Raw genomic sequence first — 17854 nt, forward strand, 5'->3', positions numbered from 1 at the left:
CGATGGATGAAGGTGACCATGCGGGTGTCCCCCTAAACCCTAAATAGACTTGTATCAATTTATATATGTAATAAAGATATTATATTTTGTAGAATAAGCAGGTGTGCATCCATTCTTGTATCTCTTTTTTGTGTAGTGTTTGACTATGATACATGTGATAGCACCGTAGTGATGATTTATAGGCTGAGCCCACCTCTTATTGTGTATAGTGTATACACTTTATGTTGACATCATAAAATTGACGCGTTTTTACTTTTGGAAGACACCAGAGGGCTTCAAAGTTCAGCAGCAATTTTCCAATTTTTCACAAAATTTCCAAACTCACAATTTTTCAGGGACCAGTTCAGGTTTGAAGTGGATTTGAAGGGTCTTCATCTTAGAAATACCCCACAAATGACCCCATTATAAAAACTCCACCCCCCAAAGTATTCAAAATGACATTCAGTAAGTGTTTTAACCCTTTAGGTGTTTCACAGGAATAGCAGCAAAGTGAAGGAGAAAATTCACAATCTTCATTTTTTACACTCGTATGTTCTTGTAGACCCAATTTTTGAATTTTTTACAAGGGGTAAAAGGAGAAAATGTATACTTATATTTGTAGCCCAATTTCTCTCGAGTAAGCACATACCTCATATGTCTATGTAAAGTGTTCGGCGGGCGCAGTAGAGGGCTCAGAAGGGAAGGAGCGACAAGGGGATTTTGTAGAGTACGTTTTTCTGAAATGGTTTTTGGGGGGCATGTTGCATTTAGGAAGCCCCTATGGTGCCAGAACAGCAAAAAAAAACAAAAACAAAAACAAAAAAAAAACACATGGCATACCATTTTGGAAACAAGACCCCTTGAGGAACGTAACAAGGAATTAAGTGAGCCTTAATACCACACAGGTGTTTCACGACTTTTGCATATGTAAAAAAAAAATATTTTAATAATTCACTAAAATGTGTGTTTCCCCCCAAATTTCACATTTTTGCAAGGGTTAATAGCAGAAAATACCCCCCAAAATTTGTAACCTCATCTCTTCTGAGTATGGAGGTACCCCATAAGTTGACCTGAAGTGCACTACGGGCTCAGAAGAGAAGGAGTCATATTTGGCTTTTTGAGAGCAAATTTTGCTTGGGGGGCATGTCGCATTTAGGAAGCCCCTATGGTGCCAGGACAGCAAAATAACCCCACATGGCATACCATTTTGAAAACTAGACCCCTTGAGGAACGTAACAAGGGGTACAGTGAGCATTTACCCCCCACTGGTGTCTGTCAGATCTTTGGAACAGTGGGCTGTACAACATTTTTAATTTGCACAGCCCACTGTTCCAAAGATCTGTCAGACACCTGTGGGGTGTAAATTCTCACTGCACCCCTCATTACATTCCGTGAGGGGTGTCGTTTACGAAATGGGGTCACATGTGGTTTTTTTTTTTTTTTTTTGCGTTTGTCAAAACCGCTGTAACAATCAGCCACCCCTGTGCAAATCACCTCAAATGTACATGGTGCACTCTCCCTTCTGGGCCTTGTTGTGCGCCCCCAGAGCAGTTTGCGCCCACATATGGGGTATCTCCGTAGTCGGGAGAAATTGCATTACAAATTTTGGGGGGCTTTTTTCCCCTTTTACCTCTTGTCAAAATGAAAAGTATAGGGAAACACCAGCATGTTAGTGTAAAATATTATTATTTTTTTTTTTACACTAACATGCTGGTGTAGACCCCAACTTCACCTTTTCATAAGGGGTGAAAGGAGAAAAAGCCCCCCAAAATTTGTTAGGCAATTTCTCCCGAGTACGGCGATACCCCATATGTGGCCCTAAACTGTTGCCTTGAAATACGACAGGGCTCCAAAGTGAGAGCGCCATGTGCATTTGAGGCCTGAATTAGGGATTGCATAGGGGTGGACATAGGGGTATTCTACGCCAATGATTCCCAAACAGGGTGCCTCCAGCTGTTGCAAAACTCCCAGCATGCTTGGACAGTCAACGGCTGTCCGGCAATACTGGGAGTTGTTGTTTTGCAACAGCTGGAGGTTCCATTTTGGAAACAGTGGCGTACCAGACGTTTTTCATTTTTATTGGGAGGGGAGGGGGGCTGTGTAGGGGTATGTGTATATGTAGTGTTTTTTACTTTTTATTTTATTTTGTGTTAATGTAGTGTTTTTAGGGTATAGTCACACGGGCGGGGGATTACAGCGAGTTTCCCGCTGCGAGTTTGAGCTGCCACGCAAAATTTGCTGCATCGCAAACTTGCGGCCTGATACTCACTGTAAGCCCCCTGCCCATGTGTAATGTACCCTGTACATTCACAGGGGGGGGGACCTCCAGCTGTTGCAAAACTACAACTCCCAGCATGCATAGTCTATCAGTGCATGCTGGTAGTTATAGTTTTGCAACAGCTGGAGGCACACGGGTTGGGAAACACTGAGTTAGGAAACAGACAATGTTTCCCAACCAGTGTGCCTCCAGTTGTTGCAAAACCACAACTCCCAAACATTCTCAGGCATGCTGGAAGTAGTAGTTGGCAACATCTTTAGGGGCAGATGTTGCAAAACTACAACTCCCAGCATGCTTGGAGTTGTAGTTTTTCAACATCTGGAGGACTACAGTTTTCAGACATCTAATACAGTGGTTCCCAATCTGTGCCCTTCCAGATGTTGCAAAACTACAACTCCCAGTATGCCAAAACTGTCCAGGCATGCTGGGAGTTGTAGTTCTGCAACATCTGAAGGGCCAGATGTTACAGAACTACAACTCCCAGCATGCCAGGACAGTAAGGGCATGCTGAGGATGTGTAGTTTTGCAACATCTGGAAGGGCACAGTGGTCTCCAAACTGTGGACCTCCAGATGTTGCAAAACTGCAACTCCCAGCATGCCCAGACGCCAAGGGCTGTAGTGTAAGGGGACCAGATGGAGCAGTCCAGATCGCTTTACGGCGGTGTGGACTTCTGCAAAGGTCCCGCAACGCTGCCGAAGATCCACTCACCTGTCGCCGCCGTCTCCGCCGCTGGGATCCGGGTCTTCAGGGACGAGGTAAGTACCGGGGCCGGGCCGCAGCACTCCCCCGTCCCCCGCCGCGTCCTCCGGTCTTCCTCCCGTTCTCTCCGGACTTCCAGGGGCCGGGCAGGGTGGGAGGAAGTAACCGCCCCCCCCCCTGCGATTGGTCGGTTAACTAACCGAGGAATCGCAGGTAATAGGAGGAGGTGGCCGGCTTGCCACCACGCTCCTATACTTCAGCATGGTCCTGGCTGTCTGTGACAGCCGGGATCATGCAAAATTATCGGGCGGTCGGGTCCCAGAGACCCGATCAGCCCGGTATCGCCGCAGATCGCAGGGGTGATTTCCCTCGCGATTTGCGGCGATTGTCGACATGGGGGGCAGACATGGCTCCCCTCGGCGTTTGCCCTGGATGCCTGCTGAAGCATTTCAGCAGGCATCCGCTTCCGATCTCTGCCCGGCGCGCGGCAGAGACCGGAGAAACACCAGGACGTACTAGTACGTCCTGTGTCCTTAAAGCCCAGGGTGCCAGGACGTTCTAGTACGTCCTGGGTCCTTAAGGGGTTAAGGCCAAAATGACATCGGTCCTTGAGGGGTTAAAAGACCACAATGATAAGTCTTTACCATAGCGTACAGTTGACTGATAAAGCACTAGCTTCACATTGCTTTGAGTAGTAGACTAAGGCTACATTCGAGTAATTCAAGCAGAAAAATTTCCGTCCGGAAAAAAGTTTAATGATTTTGTGCGGAATTCCGCACGGAAAATGAGATAATGTAGGAGGAGGAGTGGTAAATGGTGTGGGTGGCTTTTCTCTAGTTTGCATGCGGAATTCCGCGAGAATGCTGTGTGAGAACGATGTCGGGCGGAATTTTTTTTTACCATTGACTTAAATCTGATTCTGCTCATGGATTCCGCTTGAAGAATGAACATGTTTTTTCTTCAAGTTGAAAGGAATTAATCGTTCGGAATTCCGGACAGCGGAAAATACATTAAAGTCAATGGGCAGGGGAGATGTTCATTTATTTGGAGCGGAGAATTCAAGAGGAATTACTCGAACAAATTCCTCTTGGATTACTCCGTGTGAACGTACCCTAAAGCTGTATATGGCAGAGGTGGATACAGGACAGGCACTTTTGGGGGGAGGTAAAGGCATGGGGGGTGTTCTATACATACCGCCTGCTCTGCCTCTCTACTGTTCGCTTTAGAGTTAATATTTCCCTCTTCACTGGTCACGACCAGGCTCTGTTCCTCTCCATCCACCTTCCCAAACAGTAGAGGGCAGCAGTGATTTTGGTAGGAGAAGAGACTGGGCTGCAAGTTGAGTGAGGGTGAGGTCAGCAAGCGACCCTCATAGAACTCATTGGATGGAAATGTACAGATGTCAGAGTGCTGGAGATAGAAGGGGAACATTTCATGTTAATGATGTTCATTAAATGCATGAGCAAGAGCTGCAATACCAGACACAGCCTATGAATAGATGTGGTGCTATTTCTGACACTGCCCATGTTTTACAAATCCTGATTGCTGGTATGAAAGGGGTATTCCACCCCTAGACATCTTGTCCCCTATCCAAAGGGACCCCCGCAATCTCCCTGCTGCACCCGGCATTAGTTTAGAGCATCGGGTGCAGCGCCGGAGGCTTGTGACGTCACAGCCGCACCCCGCTGGTGACATCATGGCCATGCCCTCCCAATGCAAGTCTATGCGAGAGGGCGTGACATCAAAAGCAGGGCGTGGACATGACATCATGAGGCTCCGCGCCCACCCCCCCACCCCCCCCCCCATCGCCAGTCATCTGGCACGGAGCATAGTTCACTCTGTGCACCGGATGTCTGGGGTGCCGCAGCCAGGATCACAGGGGTCCCCAGCATCTTATCCCCTATCCTTTGAATAGGGGATAATATGTCCCCTTTAAACTCCTTGGAGTGGTATAAATGTATTTGCAGTTAATGTCCCCCTGGTGTTGGCTACAGGTATATTTTACAAATAACAGAAAGCGTCAGTATCAGGCCCCATAGTGGCATAGTCTCTGTGTCTATTGTGTAGAGTACACTGCAGGAAGAAGGCGCTCACCATGCGGTACTGTGTGTTCAGCAACAGCGCCCGCTCCTGGTATCTTTCAAACAGAGAATGATCAACTTTCAGAATGCGGCATAAATCATTGATGACCACAGGGCGCAGCTGGCGATGATCACCGATCAGAACTACCTGTGATAGAGAAGGTCAATGAGTAAAGTCTGCAGCTCTGACAGTGACGGGCAGCGACCAGCTCTGGTTCTATAATGTCTGTAAGGTTCACTTACTGATTGCACCTTCTTGTGGTTGACAATGGGAACCAGCGTCTCTGGCTCAGTGCACATCCCGCTCTCATCTATGATAACCTGGGAAACTGGCAAATCTGTCAGGACTTTGCTGGATGAGGTCACGCAGGTACACAGAATGATGTCATGGCGCCCAAGCTCCAGTTTCCGAGCATCGGACAGTAGCTTTTTATAACTTATTTGGAAAAAAACAGGTGAGAACAAAAGGAGGAGTCATGGACAAGTAAGAACAGAGAGGAAGGGTCACAGATCAGAGGAGTCATGGACAGGTTATAACAGAGGAGAGGAGTCATGGGCAGGTGAGAACAGAGGAGAGGAGTCATGGACAGGTGAGAACAGAGGAGAGGAGTCATGGGCAGGTGAGAACAGAGGAGAGGAGTCATGGGCAGGTGAGAACAGAGGAGAGGAGTCATGGGCAGGTGAGAACAGAGGAGAGGAGTCATGGGCAGGTGAGAACAGAGGAGAGGAGTCATGGACAGGTGAGAACAGAGGAGAGGAGTCATGGACAGGTGAGAACAGAGGAGAGGAGTCATGGACAGGTTAGAACAGAGGAGAGGAGTCATGGGCAGTTGAGAACAGAGGAGAGGAGTCATGGGGAGGTGAGAACAGGCAAGGAGTCATGAGCAGGTGAGAACAGGAGAGGAGTCATGAGGAGGTGAGAACAGGCGAGATTAGTCATGAGGAGGTGAGAACAGACGAGAGGAGTCATGGACAGGTGAGAACAGACGAGAGGAGTCATGGGCAGTTGAGAACAGAGGAGAGGAGTCATGAGCAGGTGAGAACAAGAGGAGTCATGAGGAGGTGATGACAGACGAGAGGAGTCATGGGCAGTTGAGAACAGAGGAGAGGAGTCATGAGCAGGTGAGAACAAGAGGAGTCATGAGGAGGTGAGAACAGACGAGAGGAGTCATGGCAGGTGAGAACAGAGGAGAGGAGTCATGGGCAGGTGAGAACAGACGAGAGGAGTCATGAGCAGGTGAGGACAGAGGAGAAGAGTCATGGCAGGTGAGAACAGAGGAGAGGAGTCATGGACAGGTGAGAACAGATGGGAAGGATCATAAACAGGTGAGAATGGATAGGAGGAGTCACAGATGGGAGAAATCATGAACAGGTAAGAAAAGAAAGGAGGAGTCATGGACAGGTGACAATAAATGGGAGGAGTCACGAACAGGGGAGAAGATAGGAGTGGTCATGAACAGATGAGAACAGAGAAGATGGCTTAAGAACCAGTTAGAACCGATAAGGAGTCATGGACAGTGTAGAACAGTTGGGAGGAGTTATCAACAGTTTACAACATACAGAAGGCATCATGGTCAGGTGAGAACAAATGGGAGGAGTCATAGACAGATGGGAGTCTGGTGCCCTGGACAGGTTAGAACAGATGGGAGGAGTCCTGGATGGGTTAGAACAGAAGGGAGGAGTCATAGACAGATTAGAACAGATGGGAGGAGTCCTGGACGGGTTAGAACAGGTGGGAGGAGTCATGGACAAGGTGAAGTCTGGTGAGAAAAGTAATGGACAGGAGTAAGAAGTTACAGACCGGTGAGAATAGAGGAAAGAAGACACACAAGACTTACTTAGCCACATCTTCCAGAGATATCTCCTCCCTTCTCTGAATCCGCGCATCCATATTTCTGATCTTCATGGAAAAAGAGTTGGTGGGCTGCCGGATCAGGTGATGAAGGGTGATCGGTCTATAAGAGACAACATACGCTCAGTATTGCATTAGATTAGACCATTCCTCCTATCATCCACCTGTACAACGTGTGCATTACCTAAGACCTTCCAGTGGTTTACCCTCCCTGAGGTATCCAGATAGTCTAAGGTTGCTGCCTGGGTATGGAAATTCAGACAGTTCCATTTGCTCACTATATACACGCAACAGGCGAAGCTTGCCACGAAGGGGGAGGAGCTTTTCTAAAAAAAAAAAAATTTATATATATATATATATATATATATATATATATATATATATTAAAATAAATATCAATTTAAGGATCAACCCTATTTGATAAATCATAAATAATTGTCCACAGTCACCATATCAGAATAGCAGGGAATGGCCATGCTGGCACCTGACTGGGCACTAAGGGCAGCACCTCCATTATTTCTTCTTGTTTAGCTCCTTACTCTTACCAGCTATGACATCCACGGACTTATTTGAGGGGCCACAATACATGAGCACCCGCCTGCCGCTCGTTTCCTCCTCTTCTTTTTCTTCATCTTTTGTCATTAGCTCAAGATCTTTATTCACTTCACTGAACCAATAAACCAGGTGAGCGCCAACTACAGTTTTCCCAGTACCTGATAAAAGGTAAGAGCCATAGGGTTACTTTTGTATGCCCTCTGCTGCCTAGATACAGCAGGTCAGCAGTGTATCAAAGATAAAAGGCTTAGGTACACAGCTCAGCAGCTAAGTATAGTTAAATGGGTTCTCTGGTGCTTAGACATCTTATCCCCTATCCAAAGGATAGGGCATAAGATGCCTGATCGCAGGAGTCCCGCCGCTGGGGACCCCCCGTGATCTTGCACGCGGCACCCCGTTTGTAATCAGACCCGGAGAGTGTTCGCTCCGTGTCTGATTACCGACGACCCCAAGGCCGGCGGCGTGTGACGTCACGCCTCCGCCCCCGTGTGACGTCACGCTCCGCCCCTCAATGCAAGCCTATGGGAGGGGGTGTGACAGCTATCACGCCCCCTTCCGTAGGCTTGCATTGAGGGTCGGATAGGGGATAGGGGATAAGATATCAACTGGCTCCAGAAGGTTAAACAGATTTGTAAATTACTTCTATTAAAAAATCTTAATCCTTTCAATAATTATCAGCTGCTGAAGTTGAGTTGTTGTTTTCTGTCTGGCAACAGTGCTCTCTGCTGACATCTCTGCTTGTCTCAGGAACTGCACAGAGTAGAATAGGTTTGCTATGAGGATTTGCTTCTAAACTGGGTGGTTCCCGAGACACGTGTCATCAGAGAGAACTTAAAGAAAAGAACAACTCAACTTCAGAAGCTCATAAGTACTGAAAGGATGAAGATTTTTTAATAGAAGTAATTTACAAATCTGTTTAACTTTCTGGAGCCAGTTGAGATATATATATATTAAAAAAAAGTTTTTTCCTGGATGACCCCTTTAAGCTTAGATACACTGCAAAAAGTATGACACATAATAGGTTCAGATATATTGGCTAAGAAGACAGTATAACAAACACAGCATGCTTAGATACACAGCTCGGCAGACAGTATCACACAAGAGAGGCTTGGAAACACACCTCAACAGATGTGTGATAACATTAGATACATTAACTAAGCAGACAGTATGACACAGGAAAGGATTATAGGCTTAGAAAACAGTATCATAGATAAAACTGTTTAGATACAGAGGGACGCAGACAGTATCACAGCTTAGCAGACTGTATCACACATCATAACCGTAGGTACATGGTTCAACAGACAATACTTCTGAACACTGGCCAGTGGAGTACCCCTTTAATACAGAAGCTTAGCAGAGAGTATCATACATCATAGGCTTAGCCATACACTTACCAGGGGGTCCCTGTATTAGAGTGAAGGGCTGTGTCAAGGCTTTGCTTATGGCTTCTGTCTGACTCTCATTTAGGCCTCGGGAAAGTTCTGGGACGGTAAAGGACCTCTGTGCCTTAAACTTAATGTTCAAATCTACAGTACAGAAAATAAAAACTGAGTCTGTGTCTCAGACGTGTTAACTCCATCTTATCTTTTGGCACTCATGCCCCCTGTAATGACGCACCTTTATCAGGAACCTGCTTGCCCAGGACAATACTTTTCGCCAGTTCTGAGGCGCCATTCAGTTGATTCACAGCCTCTTCTTTCCGTCTGATGAGATAAACAACACATATGGTGAGATGTAGGAAAATAGAATATATCAGTAGTCAAAACTCAGGAACCTGCTAGATATGTGAGGTGGCTCAGCATGTCCTAAAGGTGCTCTTACGCGCAGCCGTTTTAGGTGTAGCTGTTGCGTACATTCCTGAATTACAGGTGACAGCTGGACCTGCTGCTTCCAACAGTCTCAAGTCCAGGTACAGACGATAATAATTATCGGTGAATTGTAAGGGCTAGTCATCACAGCTAGACACTAAAATTTGCGATTCACCGATAAGTGCGGGCAGCACCTGGGCTTGCCAGTGCTTAAAGGGGTACTCCGCTACCCCAGCAGGTGGAACATTTTGTTCCGAACACTTGGAGCGGGCGGCGGGGGCCGTGACGTCATGGCCATGACCCCATGTGACGTCACATCACACCCCTCAATGCAAGTCTATGGGAGGGGGCTTAGCGGCCGCCACGCTCCCTCCCATAGACTTGCATTGAGGGGGCATGACATGACGCCACGAGGGGACGTGGCTGTGACGTCACAACCCCTGCCGCCCGTACCCAGCGTTCTAAACTAACGCCTGGTGCTGCACAGAGATCCCGGGGGTCCCAGCTGTGGGTCCCCCGCAATCAGACATCTTATCTCCTAGCCTTTGGATAGAGGATAAGATGTCTAGGGGTGGAGTACCCCTTTAAAGGGGTTATCCATGTTCCACTACATCCCATTAGTGGCCTCAGCAGTCATTACACCTGGCATCACCACTCAGGGATGACAGCCATGATGCCAGGACTATGGCACATGACTGCTGAGGCCACTGATTGGCTGTAGCGATCACGTCATCTGCTTCTCAAAAGACACAAGCTGCTGACCAGAGCTTATAAGGGAGATGAGCATTGGATAAAAACAGGTGAATATGCATTGTTTTCTCTTTTTATCACGTTTTGGGCCATTAAAAAATGTCCAGGTGTTGTCTGCAATATGGGTACACATGTGGCAATCATGGACAATACTACTGTGTGTAAGAACACCCTAAATAAGCTAAGTACAAGTATCCAAGCTGTGTTTGGCTGAGCTCCCATCTGACACTGTTTGGGGACCGCTGATGTTCCCTAATGTCAGGAATGGGCAGGGAAGGGGTGCACACTACACTCGCCCACTGCCCTGTCCCTACCTACTTACGTACCTGACCTAAACGACAGGTCCGAAACCATGAAGACCGTCCCTTCCTATATACGTGAGGGGTGTATTTGTCAAAATAATAAACTACAATAACACAGACTAAAGTCAGAGGACAGTAGGATACAGACAGACTAACAAAGAAAGACTAAACACTCACACAATAAGTCCAATATCAACTATCCACGTCTGAAGCCAGGAGATGTCACAGTACAAAATCACTAATACCAAAGAGAATAGTCAGAGAGAGGAGCCAAATGTTCAAAAAGCCAGCTATAACCAATACAGAAGACAGCTAGCTAGACTACAAACTGAGCTCTATAGCAAGCACTGACTGGAAGCAGACTGTCAGCTTATATGGAGCCAGAACAGGTGCTCTAATCAAGGTCAGCTGACCAGTCCAGAGAGTCAGGCTTAACCCAGAAACAAAAAACAACGAAGAACCTGTCGGAACATTTAAACCCTATAGGTTCTGACACCTAACCTGTGGCTTTCGATCTGTTGTGAAACTACAACCCCCATTATGGTTTGTTTTGCAACAAATGAAAAGTGACAGGTGAGAAACACTAACACAATCTATGGAGTGCAACTGCATATACAGACTATTAGTGCATGATAGGAGTTGTAGTTATAAAACAGCCATAGAACCACAGGTTGAGGATCACTCCTCTGTTAGCTGAACATATCTTTGTCCTGATATTTTGTATCAGTGCAGGTGAAATATATCAATCTGGAATCCAGACTGTTTAAATGGGTTGTTGGGCGAAAACTGTTTTTGTACAAATATGGCCAGGCTGGCTACTTAAATAGGAAAAACTATACTTACCTCACTCCTTTTTCCCATAGCCTCCAGTATCACTGATCCCAGTCTATGCCTCATTCAACTTCCTGATGCTGGGGTCCGGGACGTTAGAGTGCTGTCCAGCCAATCACTGGCAAAGGAGACCGGGTGTTGAGGTCGGTGCAAGACATTGCAGCTCAGCCAGTCACTGGAAGTGGAATGTAGCAAAGACAGGGAGCAGCGATACCAGAGGCTACCGGTGGATCAGGGGAGGTATTATATAATTTTTTTGTTTGAGCAGGCAGCTTGGTCATGTTTTTACAAAAACAATTTTACTGGATAACTCCCAGAAGATTGTGTAGATCAACCCTCAGCTGTGAGAAGTAAAAGATCTGTACAGGATATATGTTACTGCATATTAAGGCAGATTAGCCATTCAGGAGGATGAGAAAATTGAATGACAACTTTAGCAATATTTGGTATGAAGTCATATTTGACTAAATCAACCTCCCAGATACAGATATAGTAGGAAACTGCTAACAATCTAGATGTTTTCTTACATATCTGGTAGCAGTTTTGGGATGATCTCCACAGTGAATGTTGCTTGGGTTTCGACAACTGCTTCAGGAACATTCTTCATGGTAGCCTGGTGTATGTAAAAGGCGACTCTGCCACCATCCTCTCTGGACACTTTATTCTTAGCTTTGGTCAGGCCATGTGCCACCCAGGTGTAGCTGTCACATGCCGAGGGGTCTGAGGTGCTGCCCCTCTGCAGATCTTCCTTTCGAATGCACAGGTAGCAGTTGCGAAAGTCCATATCAAGATCACATTTTTCAATTAAAAGGGAAGACAGTTTGAAGGATCCTTCCAACCCCACCCCTTGCTTACTGTCGCCTTTGGTCTTCCACCTCACAGGGACGTCTCTGAGGAGTATACCTCCACCTTCAGCCACGGCTGATGCCACTGATTCCATGCCCCAAAGGGGCAACCACACTGACTGATATTCTTGAATGTTTCGGTAGCGTTTTAAAGGGGCACGGTTGGCCAGACTGGAGAAGCAGTCAACAGGTCGAGCTGTATGTTCCAGGCAAAGCTCTATACCTGGTGCTGGAGAGCAGACCTGAGGACAGGGCATTGGTAAACCACGCTCAAGAACACTGCACAGCTGGACAGGAAGGCAGTCGCCAGGGTGCAGATTAAGTGTTAATTCCATGTAGTGACCACAGGGACTGTGGTCTACAAAGCTCATGGGGTCAAAGGGTTCAATACCTTCACTTAAGGCAATTATTGCCATCTTTGGCTCACCCTGACTTATCGCTGTAACTGCTTCATGCCAAGCTTTCGGATTAAAGGAGATTATGTCCCTTCGTATTTTGTTCTTGAGAGGATTTTCTCGGTAGGTATTGTAGGAATACACTCGGCGTTTCCAAGACAAACTGCAGCCATTTTCAGTAGGTGCTGGTTGATCCACAGGCTGCAAAATGCTATAGTCTAAAGACATTAAACTCGACAAGGAGTCTCCATTAAGAGGGAAAACTACTTTAATGCCTTTATTTCTGGCATCTGCATTTACAATCACTGCCTGCTTTTGCTGCACTTCCTCATGGAGGGATACTGCCAATTTGAGTGCACGTCCTCTCTTCTCATAGGCTGACTCTTTCTTTACCCTCATATCAAAGTTAAGGCAGACTAAGTCCATCTCTTCAGGGGAAAGGAGTGACATTGGCACCCTTTTAAGATCCTTTTGGAACAATCTCTGAACCACAATGTCTATGTACCGTCGAAGGGGCGATGAAGCCCAGGTATAGGCACAAAGCTGGAGAGAGTAATGTCCATTGGCATTGGGTGAGGCAGCCCGGCTGAAGAATGAACGACCCAGTTGGCTTCGAAACACTCGAACGGCATAGCAGAGCTGTGGGTGCAGGTCTTCTGTGGCTACAAGGTCAGTGATCCTGGCATGGTCATGCTTTTCTGCTGCATCCTGCAGCTGTTTCCAAACTGAGGTCAGCATGTTCACTTTATGATCAGATGAGGGGTTCAGTAATTCGGGAACTTCCAGCAGATGATGCGAAAGATAGGCAGAAAATGGAAAAAGGTGCTGAAACTTTGTCCTCAGCTCTTCAATCTTGGGAAAGCTTGGCCCATTCTGGCATCGTACTGGGACAAGATTCATTAACTTGTCATTACTGGTTAAATAGTCTGCCGCCCAGCTGTTGTACATGATCATCAATTCCTCAATCACGCCTTGAGCTTTACGAGATCCTGGAGGATAATCTTCATCAGGCTGCTTGTAGTTGGAAGCTTTCTCCAAACGGAACCTCCGATGGACTTCTGCAAAGTGTTCCACAATGCATAAACACCCTTCCACTGTGTCAACTGTTGTAGGATCTCCTCTCTTTGCTTGCAGAATGGAATTGGCCTCTTCGTAGGATAACTGGCGCCTAGAGCAGATGACAGTGGGACAAAAATAGCCATCCACCATATCGTCCGTGTCCTTCCTTACTTTCACAAAGAGGGATATTGCCAGGCGATCACATTTTGGCTTCAGGCTGCAAAGATCTGAACATAATTTATGTGGCAGCATATGGACAGCGTCATGTATGGCTGAGTAGAAGGTGACACCTCGTCTTCTTGCTTCCTTGTCTAAGGCTCCTCCTTGAGGAATCACAGCTGCCAAGTCAGTGATATGGACACCAATCTCATAGCAGTCACCTTGGTCTTTTACTGAGATGGCATCATCCAAGTCTTTGGCATGTGCGGGATCAACAGTGAAGGTAAGCACGTCTCTGCAGTCCTTTCTGTCTTTGTCTATGGTGGGCTTCGACATTTTTTTTATCTCTTCCATGACCTCCATAGGATAACTGTTGTCATTTTCGATACCATATTCCAGATTTAAGATGTCAAGTCCTTGTTTTAAACCTAGCGTGGAAGGTATAATACGAGTTACAATGCCCAGGGGGTAGTAGAAGCCCTCCCGCCAGCAGATCACCTCCACCAGGAACAATCCGTCCTGTCTCTTTTCCTTGTCCAGCTTCTCCAAACGTTCTGTAATGATCTGTCGACCTTTGAATTTACGGATTGGGATGTAGTTCGGTTTGTCTTTAAATCTTGGACAAAAAATCTTAGTGACTGTTCTGTCAATGGGAATCATAATGCTAGGATCCCTAGGGTCCATGACACATATGAAACGTCGATTTTTGTCTCCTGCCTCTAAGACCCCGACCACTTTTCCACCTTCATTATTGGTGTGTGATAACAACTGAATGACAACTTTATCACCACTAAATCCTAAACCACAGTTGAGGCGTCCATTCACAGAGATGCGTCGGGGTGGACTTTCAAGGGTGACGGCATATCCACGGTCAAAGTTTTCCTTGATTAGAAGACACTTTTTGTAGGCATTCGGCTGTAACAGGAGATACTGCTCTAGGGTATGCGAAGCAAAGTTAGTATATCTCTCTCTATTATGTTTTGTATTGGGTTTTGGCTCCACTTCCAGAATTCCCTCCTCTGTTACACTCACTAAGGTCTCCTTATTGCTATCCAGCAATTCTTGAAGGATGGCATCTTCAGAATTAATGTCTATGTCAGATTCCCAAGAGTCACTGTCCTCATCAGCCTCTTCCCCCACTTCCTGTTGCCTCCAGGCCTGCAGTTGGCACACAACTTGTTTTATGTTCTCCACATTAAGGTCTGCCGGTGCAGCACTTCCTGCCTCCACACATTCCCGCAGGTAGTTTCTCCAGATACGGCTGCAGCCTCCAAAAGAACACAAGGCTGCCACATCTCCAACTACTATGACCTGGGCACGAGCACGTGTCAGGATTGTGTTCAGTACTCGGGGATCACAGAAGAAGTCTAAGCTGAAGGTGGAAGTAGGTGGAGGATGAACAGGAAGACTGTCCACAGACCGAACAGTGCTGAGAATGATGGCAAAGTACTCGCAACCTGCATCAGAAAAATATATAAAATATTAGTTAGCAGATAGACAAAAGGGTGACCACAATAATAAATTATAATATATCATAAGTATGAGACCAAAACAGCCACAGGTTGGGCAGTAGGTTGGTTGAGTGGCTACAGTCCTAGGAAAGAGTCTCCTAGGAATGTATCCACCTTTTCCAGCCCACGGGAGCACCTGAAAGCTGAACTAATTTATGCAGGATAAGCCATCAACTGCCGAGCCGAGAAGTTCGTGACGAATCGAATTTACTGTAAGTTCGCTCATCTCTAGTAAGAAGGTTCATAAGTTAAGGTGAAATTTTTAACATTTTCAAGAATATTTTAAAATCTGGATTTTTAGGGACTAGTTTAGTTCTAAAGTGAATTTGTCAGAATTACTTTTAAAAAGTTTATTAACATTTTAGGTGTTTCACAGAAATGAAAGCAAGGTAGATATTAAATTTTAATAATTTTTTTTTCTCTAACACATCAGGTATTTACAAAAAAATACAACTCAATATTTATTCCCCTAATTATGATGTATTTAAAAATATCCCGTATGTACTCTTAGAGCACTACTTGACATAAAGGGGTACTCTGCCCCTGGACAACTTATCCCCTATGCAAGCTATAGGGGATGAGATGTCTGACCAGGGGAGGGTTCCGGCTGCTGGGTCACTACTTTTATTTCTGAAAAGGCCTGTGAAATATGGAAGAAGCGATCTGATTGGTTGCTATGGGCAACTCAGCAACTTTTCCTCTGGACAGGTTTTGATAAATCTCCCCCGAAGCTGTAACTTTTTTTTTCAGCCATGGAGCTGTGTAAGAGCTTGTTTTATTTGAAGGGGTATTCCAGGAAAAAACTTTTTTTTTTTATATATCAACTGGCTCCAGAAAATTAAACAGATTAGTAAATTACGTTTATTAAAAAATCTTAATCCTTCCAATAATTATCAGCTGCTGAAGTTGACTTGTTCTTTTCTGTCTGGCCATAGTGCTCTCTGCTGACATCTCTGCTTGTCTCGGGAACTGCACAGAGTAGAATAGGTTTGCTATGGGGATTTGCTTCTACTTTGGACAGTTCCCGAGACAGGTGTCATCAGAGAGCACTTAGACAGAAAAGAACAACTCAACTTCAGCAGCTAAAAAGTACTGAAAGGATTAAGAATTTTTATTAGAAGTAATTTACAAATCTGTTTAACTTTCTGGAGCCAGTTGATATATATAAAAAAGTTTTTTTCCTGGATAACCCCTTAGGTACATGAATGTTTTGATCACTTTTTATTTGTTTTATGGATGCAGGATTAATGAGAAAACTGTAATTTTGCCTTTTTTTTTTTTTGTTTAGCACTGCGTGCTATAAATGACATGATATTTTGCAGGTCAGTCCGAATATGCTGATACCTAATTGATATGCTATTTTTAACGGTTTATTACATTTACTGTAGAAAAAAAATTATTACATGTAAATCATGATAAGGGTAAGGGAGATTGAGGGTTTTGTTATTTATTGTTTTTTTTTCACATTTATTTACTTTATTTTACTTCTACTAGGCATGATGGCCAGCCAGGGACTGCTGTGATGCCTGGTCGGATTCAGGGTTGCTCAGCTGTGCTGTACCCCACAAGGTGACAGATCTTTATAAAGGCATACATGTACATCCGGATGCGACAAGGCAGATGCTTCTCAGGTACATGTATGTCTTAATGCGGGAACGGGTTAAGGGTGGGAAAATTTGGAAGCTTTATAAAAACTGGATGCTTCTGGAGGACATACCAATAATGTTGTCATAGTTTGTAACTGTGACATCTGACAGCCTTAATTTACGTAGCTCCTGACGTATCAGCTTCACCTGAAGGGTTGAAAAAAAATAGACAGAGATTTAAACTTCTACTATAACACTGCCCTCTATGTACAAGAACATAACTACTATAATACTGCCCTCTATGTACAAGAACATAACTACTATAATACTGCCCTCTATGCACAAGAACATAACTACTATAATACTGCCCTCTATGTACAAGAACATAACTGATGAACTAATGAAGTAAGTAGAATGTTGAAAAGAGCCCCACCCACCCTAAAGGTGCTTTATTTCATGAAGACTTCATGAATGCAGGGTAGATTAGGATGTTGACAGAGACATATACAGTATGTTTCACGCCGTTAGGCACTTTGTCAAGCTGTACAGCGGTATGGCATAAGACATGTTGTTGTATCTGTCTCCGTCTACATCCTAATCTGCCCTGAGTCTATGGAGTCTTCATGAAAAAATGTCAGCACACCTAAGTGTTCATTTATAAAGCATTTATATATCAATTGTCCGGTGTGAATATGCTCGCATTTTCCCAGATGGTGCCACCTATTTCTTGTATTTATGATATAACTTCTATAATACTGACTCTATGTAAAAGACTATAACTATTGTAATACTGCTTCTATGCACAAAAAATATAACTACTATAATACTGCTCCTATGTACAACAATTTAACTATTATAATACTGCCCCCAATGTACAAGAATATAACTACTATAATACTGCCTCCTCTGTACAAGAATATAACTACTATAATACTGTCTCCTATGTACAAGAATAGAACTACTATAATACTGCCCCCAATGTACAAGAATATAACTACTATAATACTGCCTCCTCTGTACAAGACTATCAATACTATAATACTGCCTCCTATGTACAAGAATATAACTACTATAATACTGCCTCCTATGTACAAGACTATCAATACTATAATACTGCCTCCTATATACAGTAATATAGCTACTATAATACTGCCTCCTCTGT

General features: G+C 45.0%; 1 protein-coding gene across 1 annotated transcript in view; it reads right to left on the reverse strand.

The window, feature by feature from the left end:
- The window catches only part of HELZ2 (helicase with zinc finger 2), a 58297-nt gene that overhangs the window by 16940 nt on the left and 23503 nt on the right, over positions 1-17854 (reverse strand). Inside the window, exons 8-17 of the mRNA XM_056547852.1 lie at positions 16824-16899; positions 11665-15052; positions 9064-9149; positions 8841-8972; positions 7437-7604; positions 7076-7217; positions 6878-6994; positions 5283-5475; positions 5053-5187; positions 4153-4368 (exon numbers count right to left, since the gene is read on the reverse strand). Coding sequence (XP_056403827.1) covers positions 4153-4368; positions 5053-5187; positions 5283-5475; positions 6878-6994; positions 7076-7217; positions 7437-7604; positions 8841-8972; positions 9064-9149; positions 11665-15052; positions 16824-16899 — 4653 coding nt within the window. The remainder of the gene's footprint in view (positions 1-4152; positions 4369-5052; positions 5188-5282; positions 5476-6877; positions 6995-7075; positions 7218-7436; positions 7605-8840; positions 8973-9063; positions 9150-11664; positions 15053-16823; positions 16900-17854) is intronic.

Source organism: Hyla sarda, chromosome 12 (assembly GCF_029499605.1).
Source record: "Hyla sarda isolate aHylSar1 chromosome 12, aHylSar1.hap1, whole genome shotgun sequence".
NCBI lineage: Eukaryota > Metazoa > Chordata > Amphibia > Anura > Hylidae > Hyla > Hyla sarda.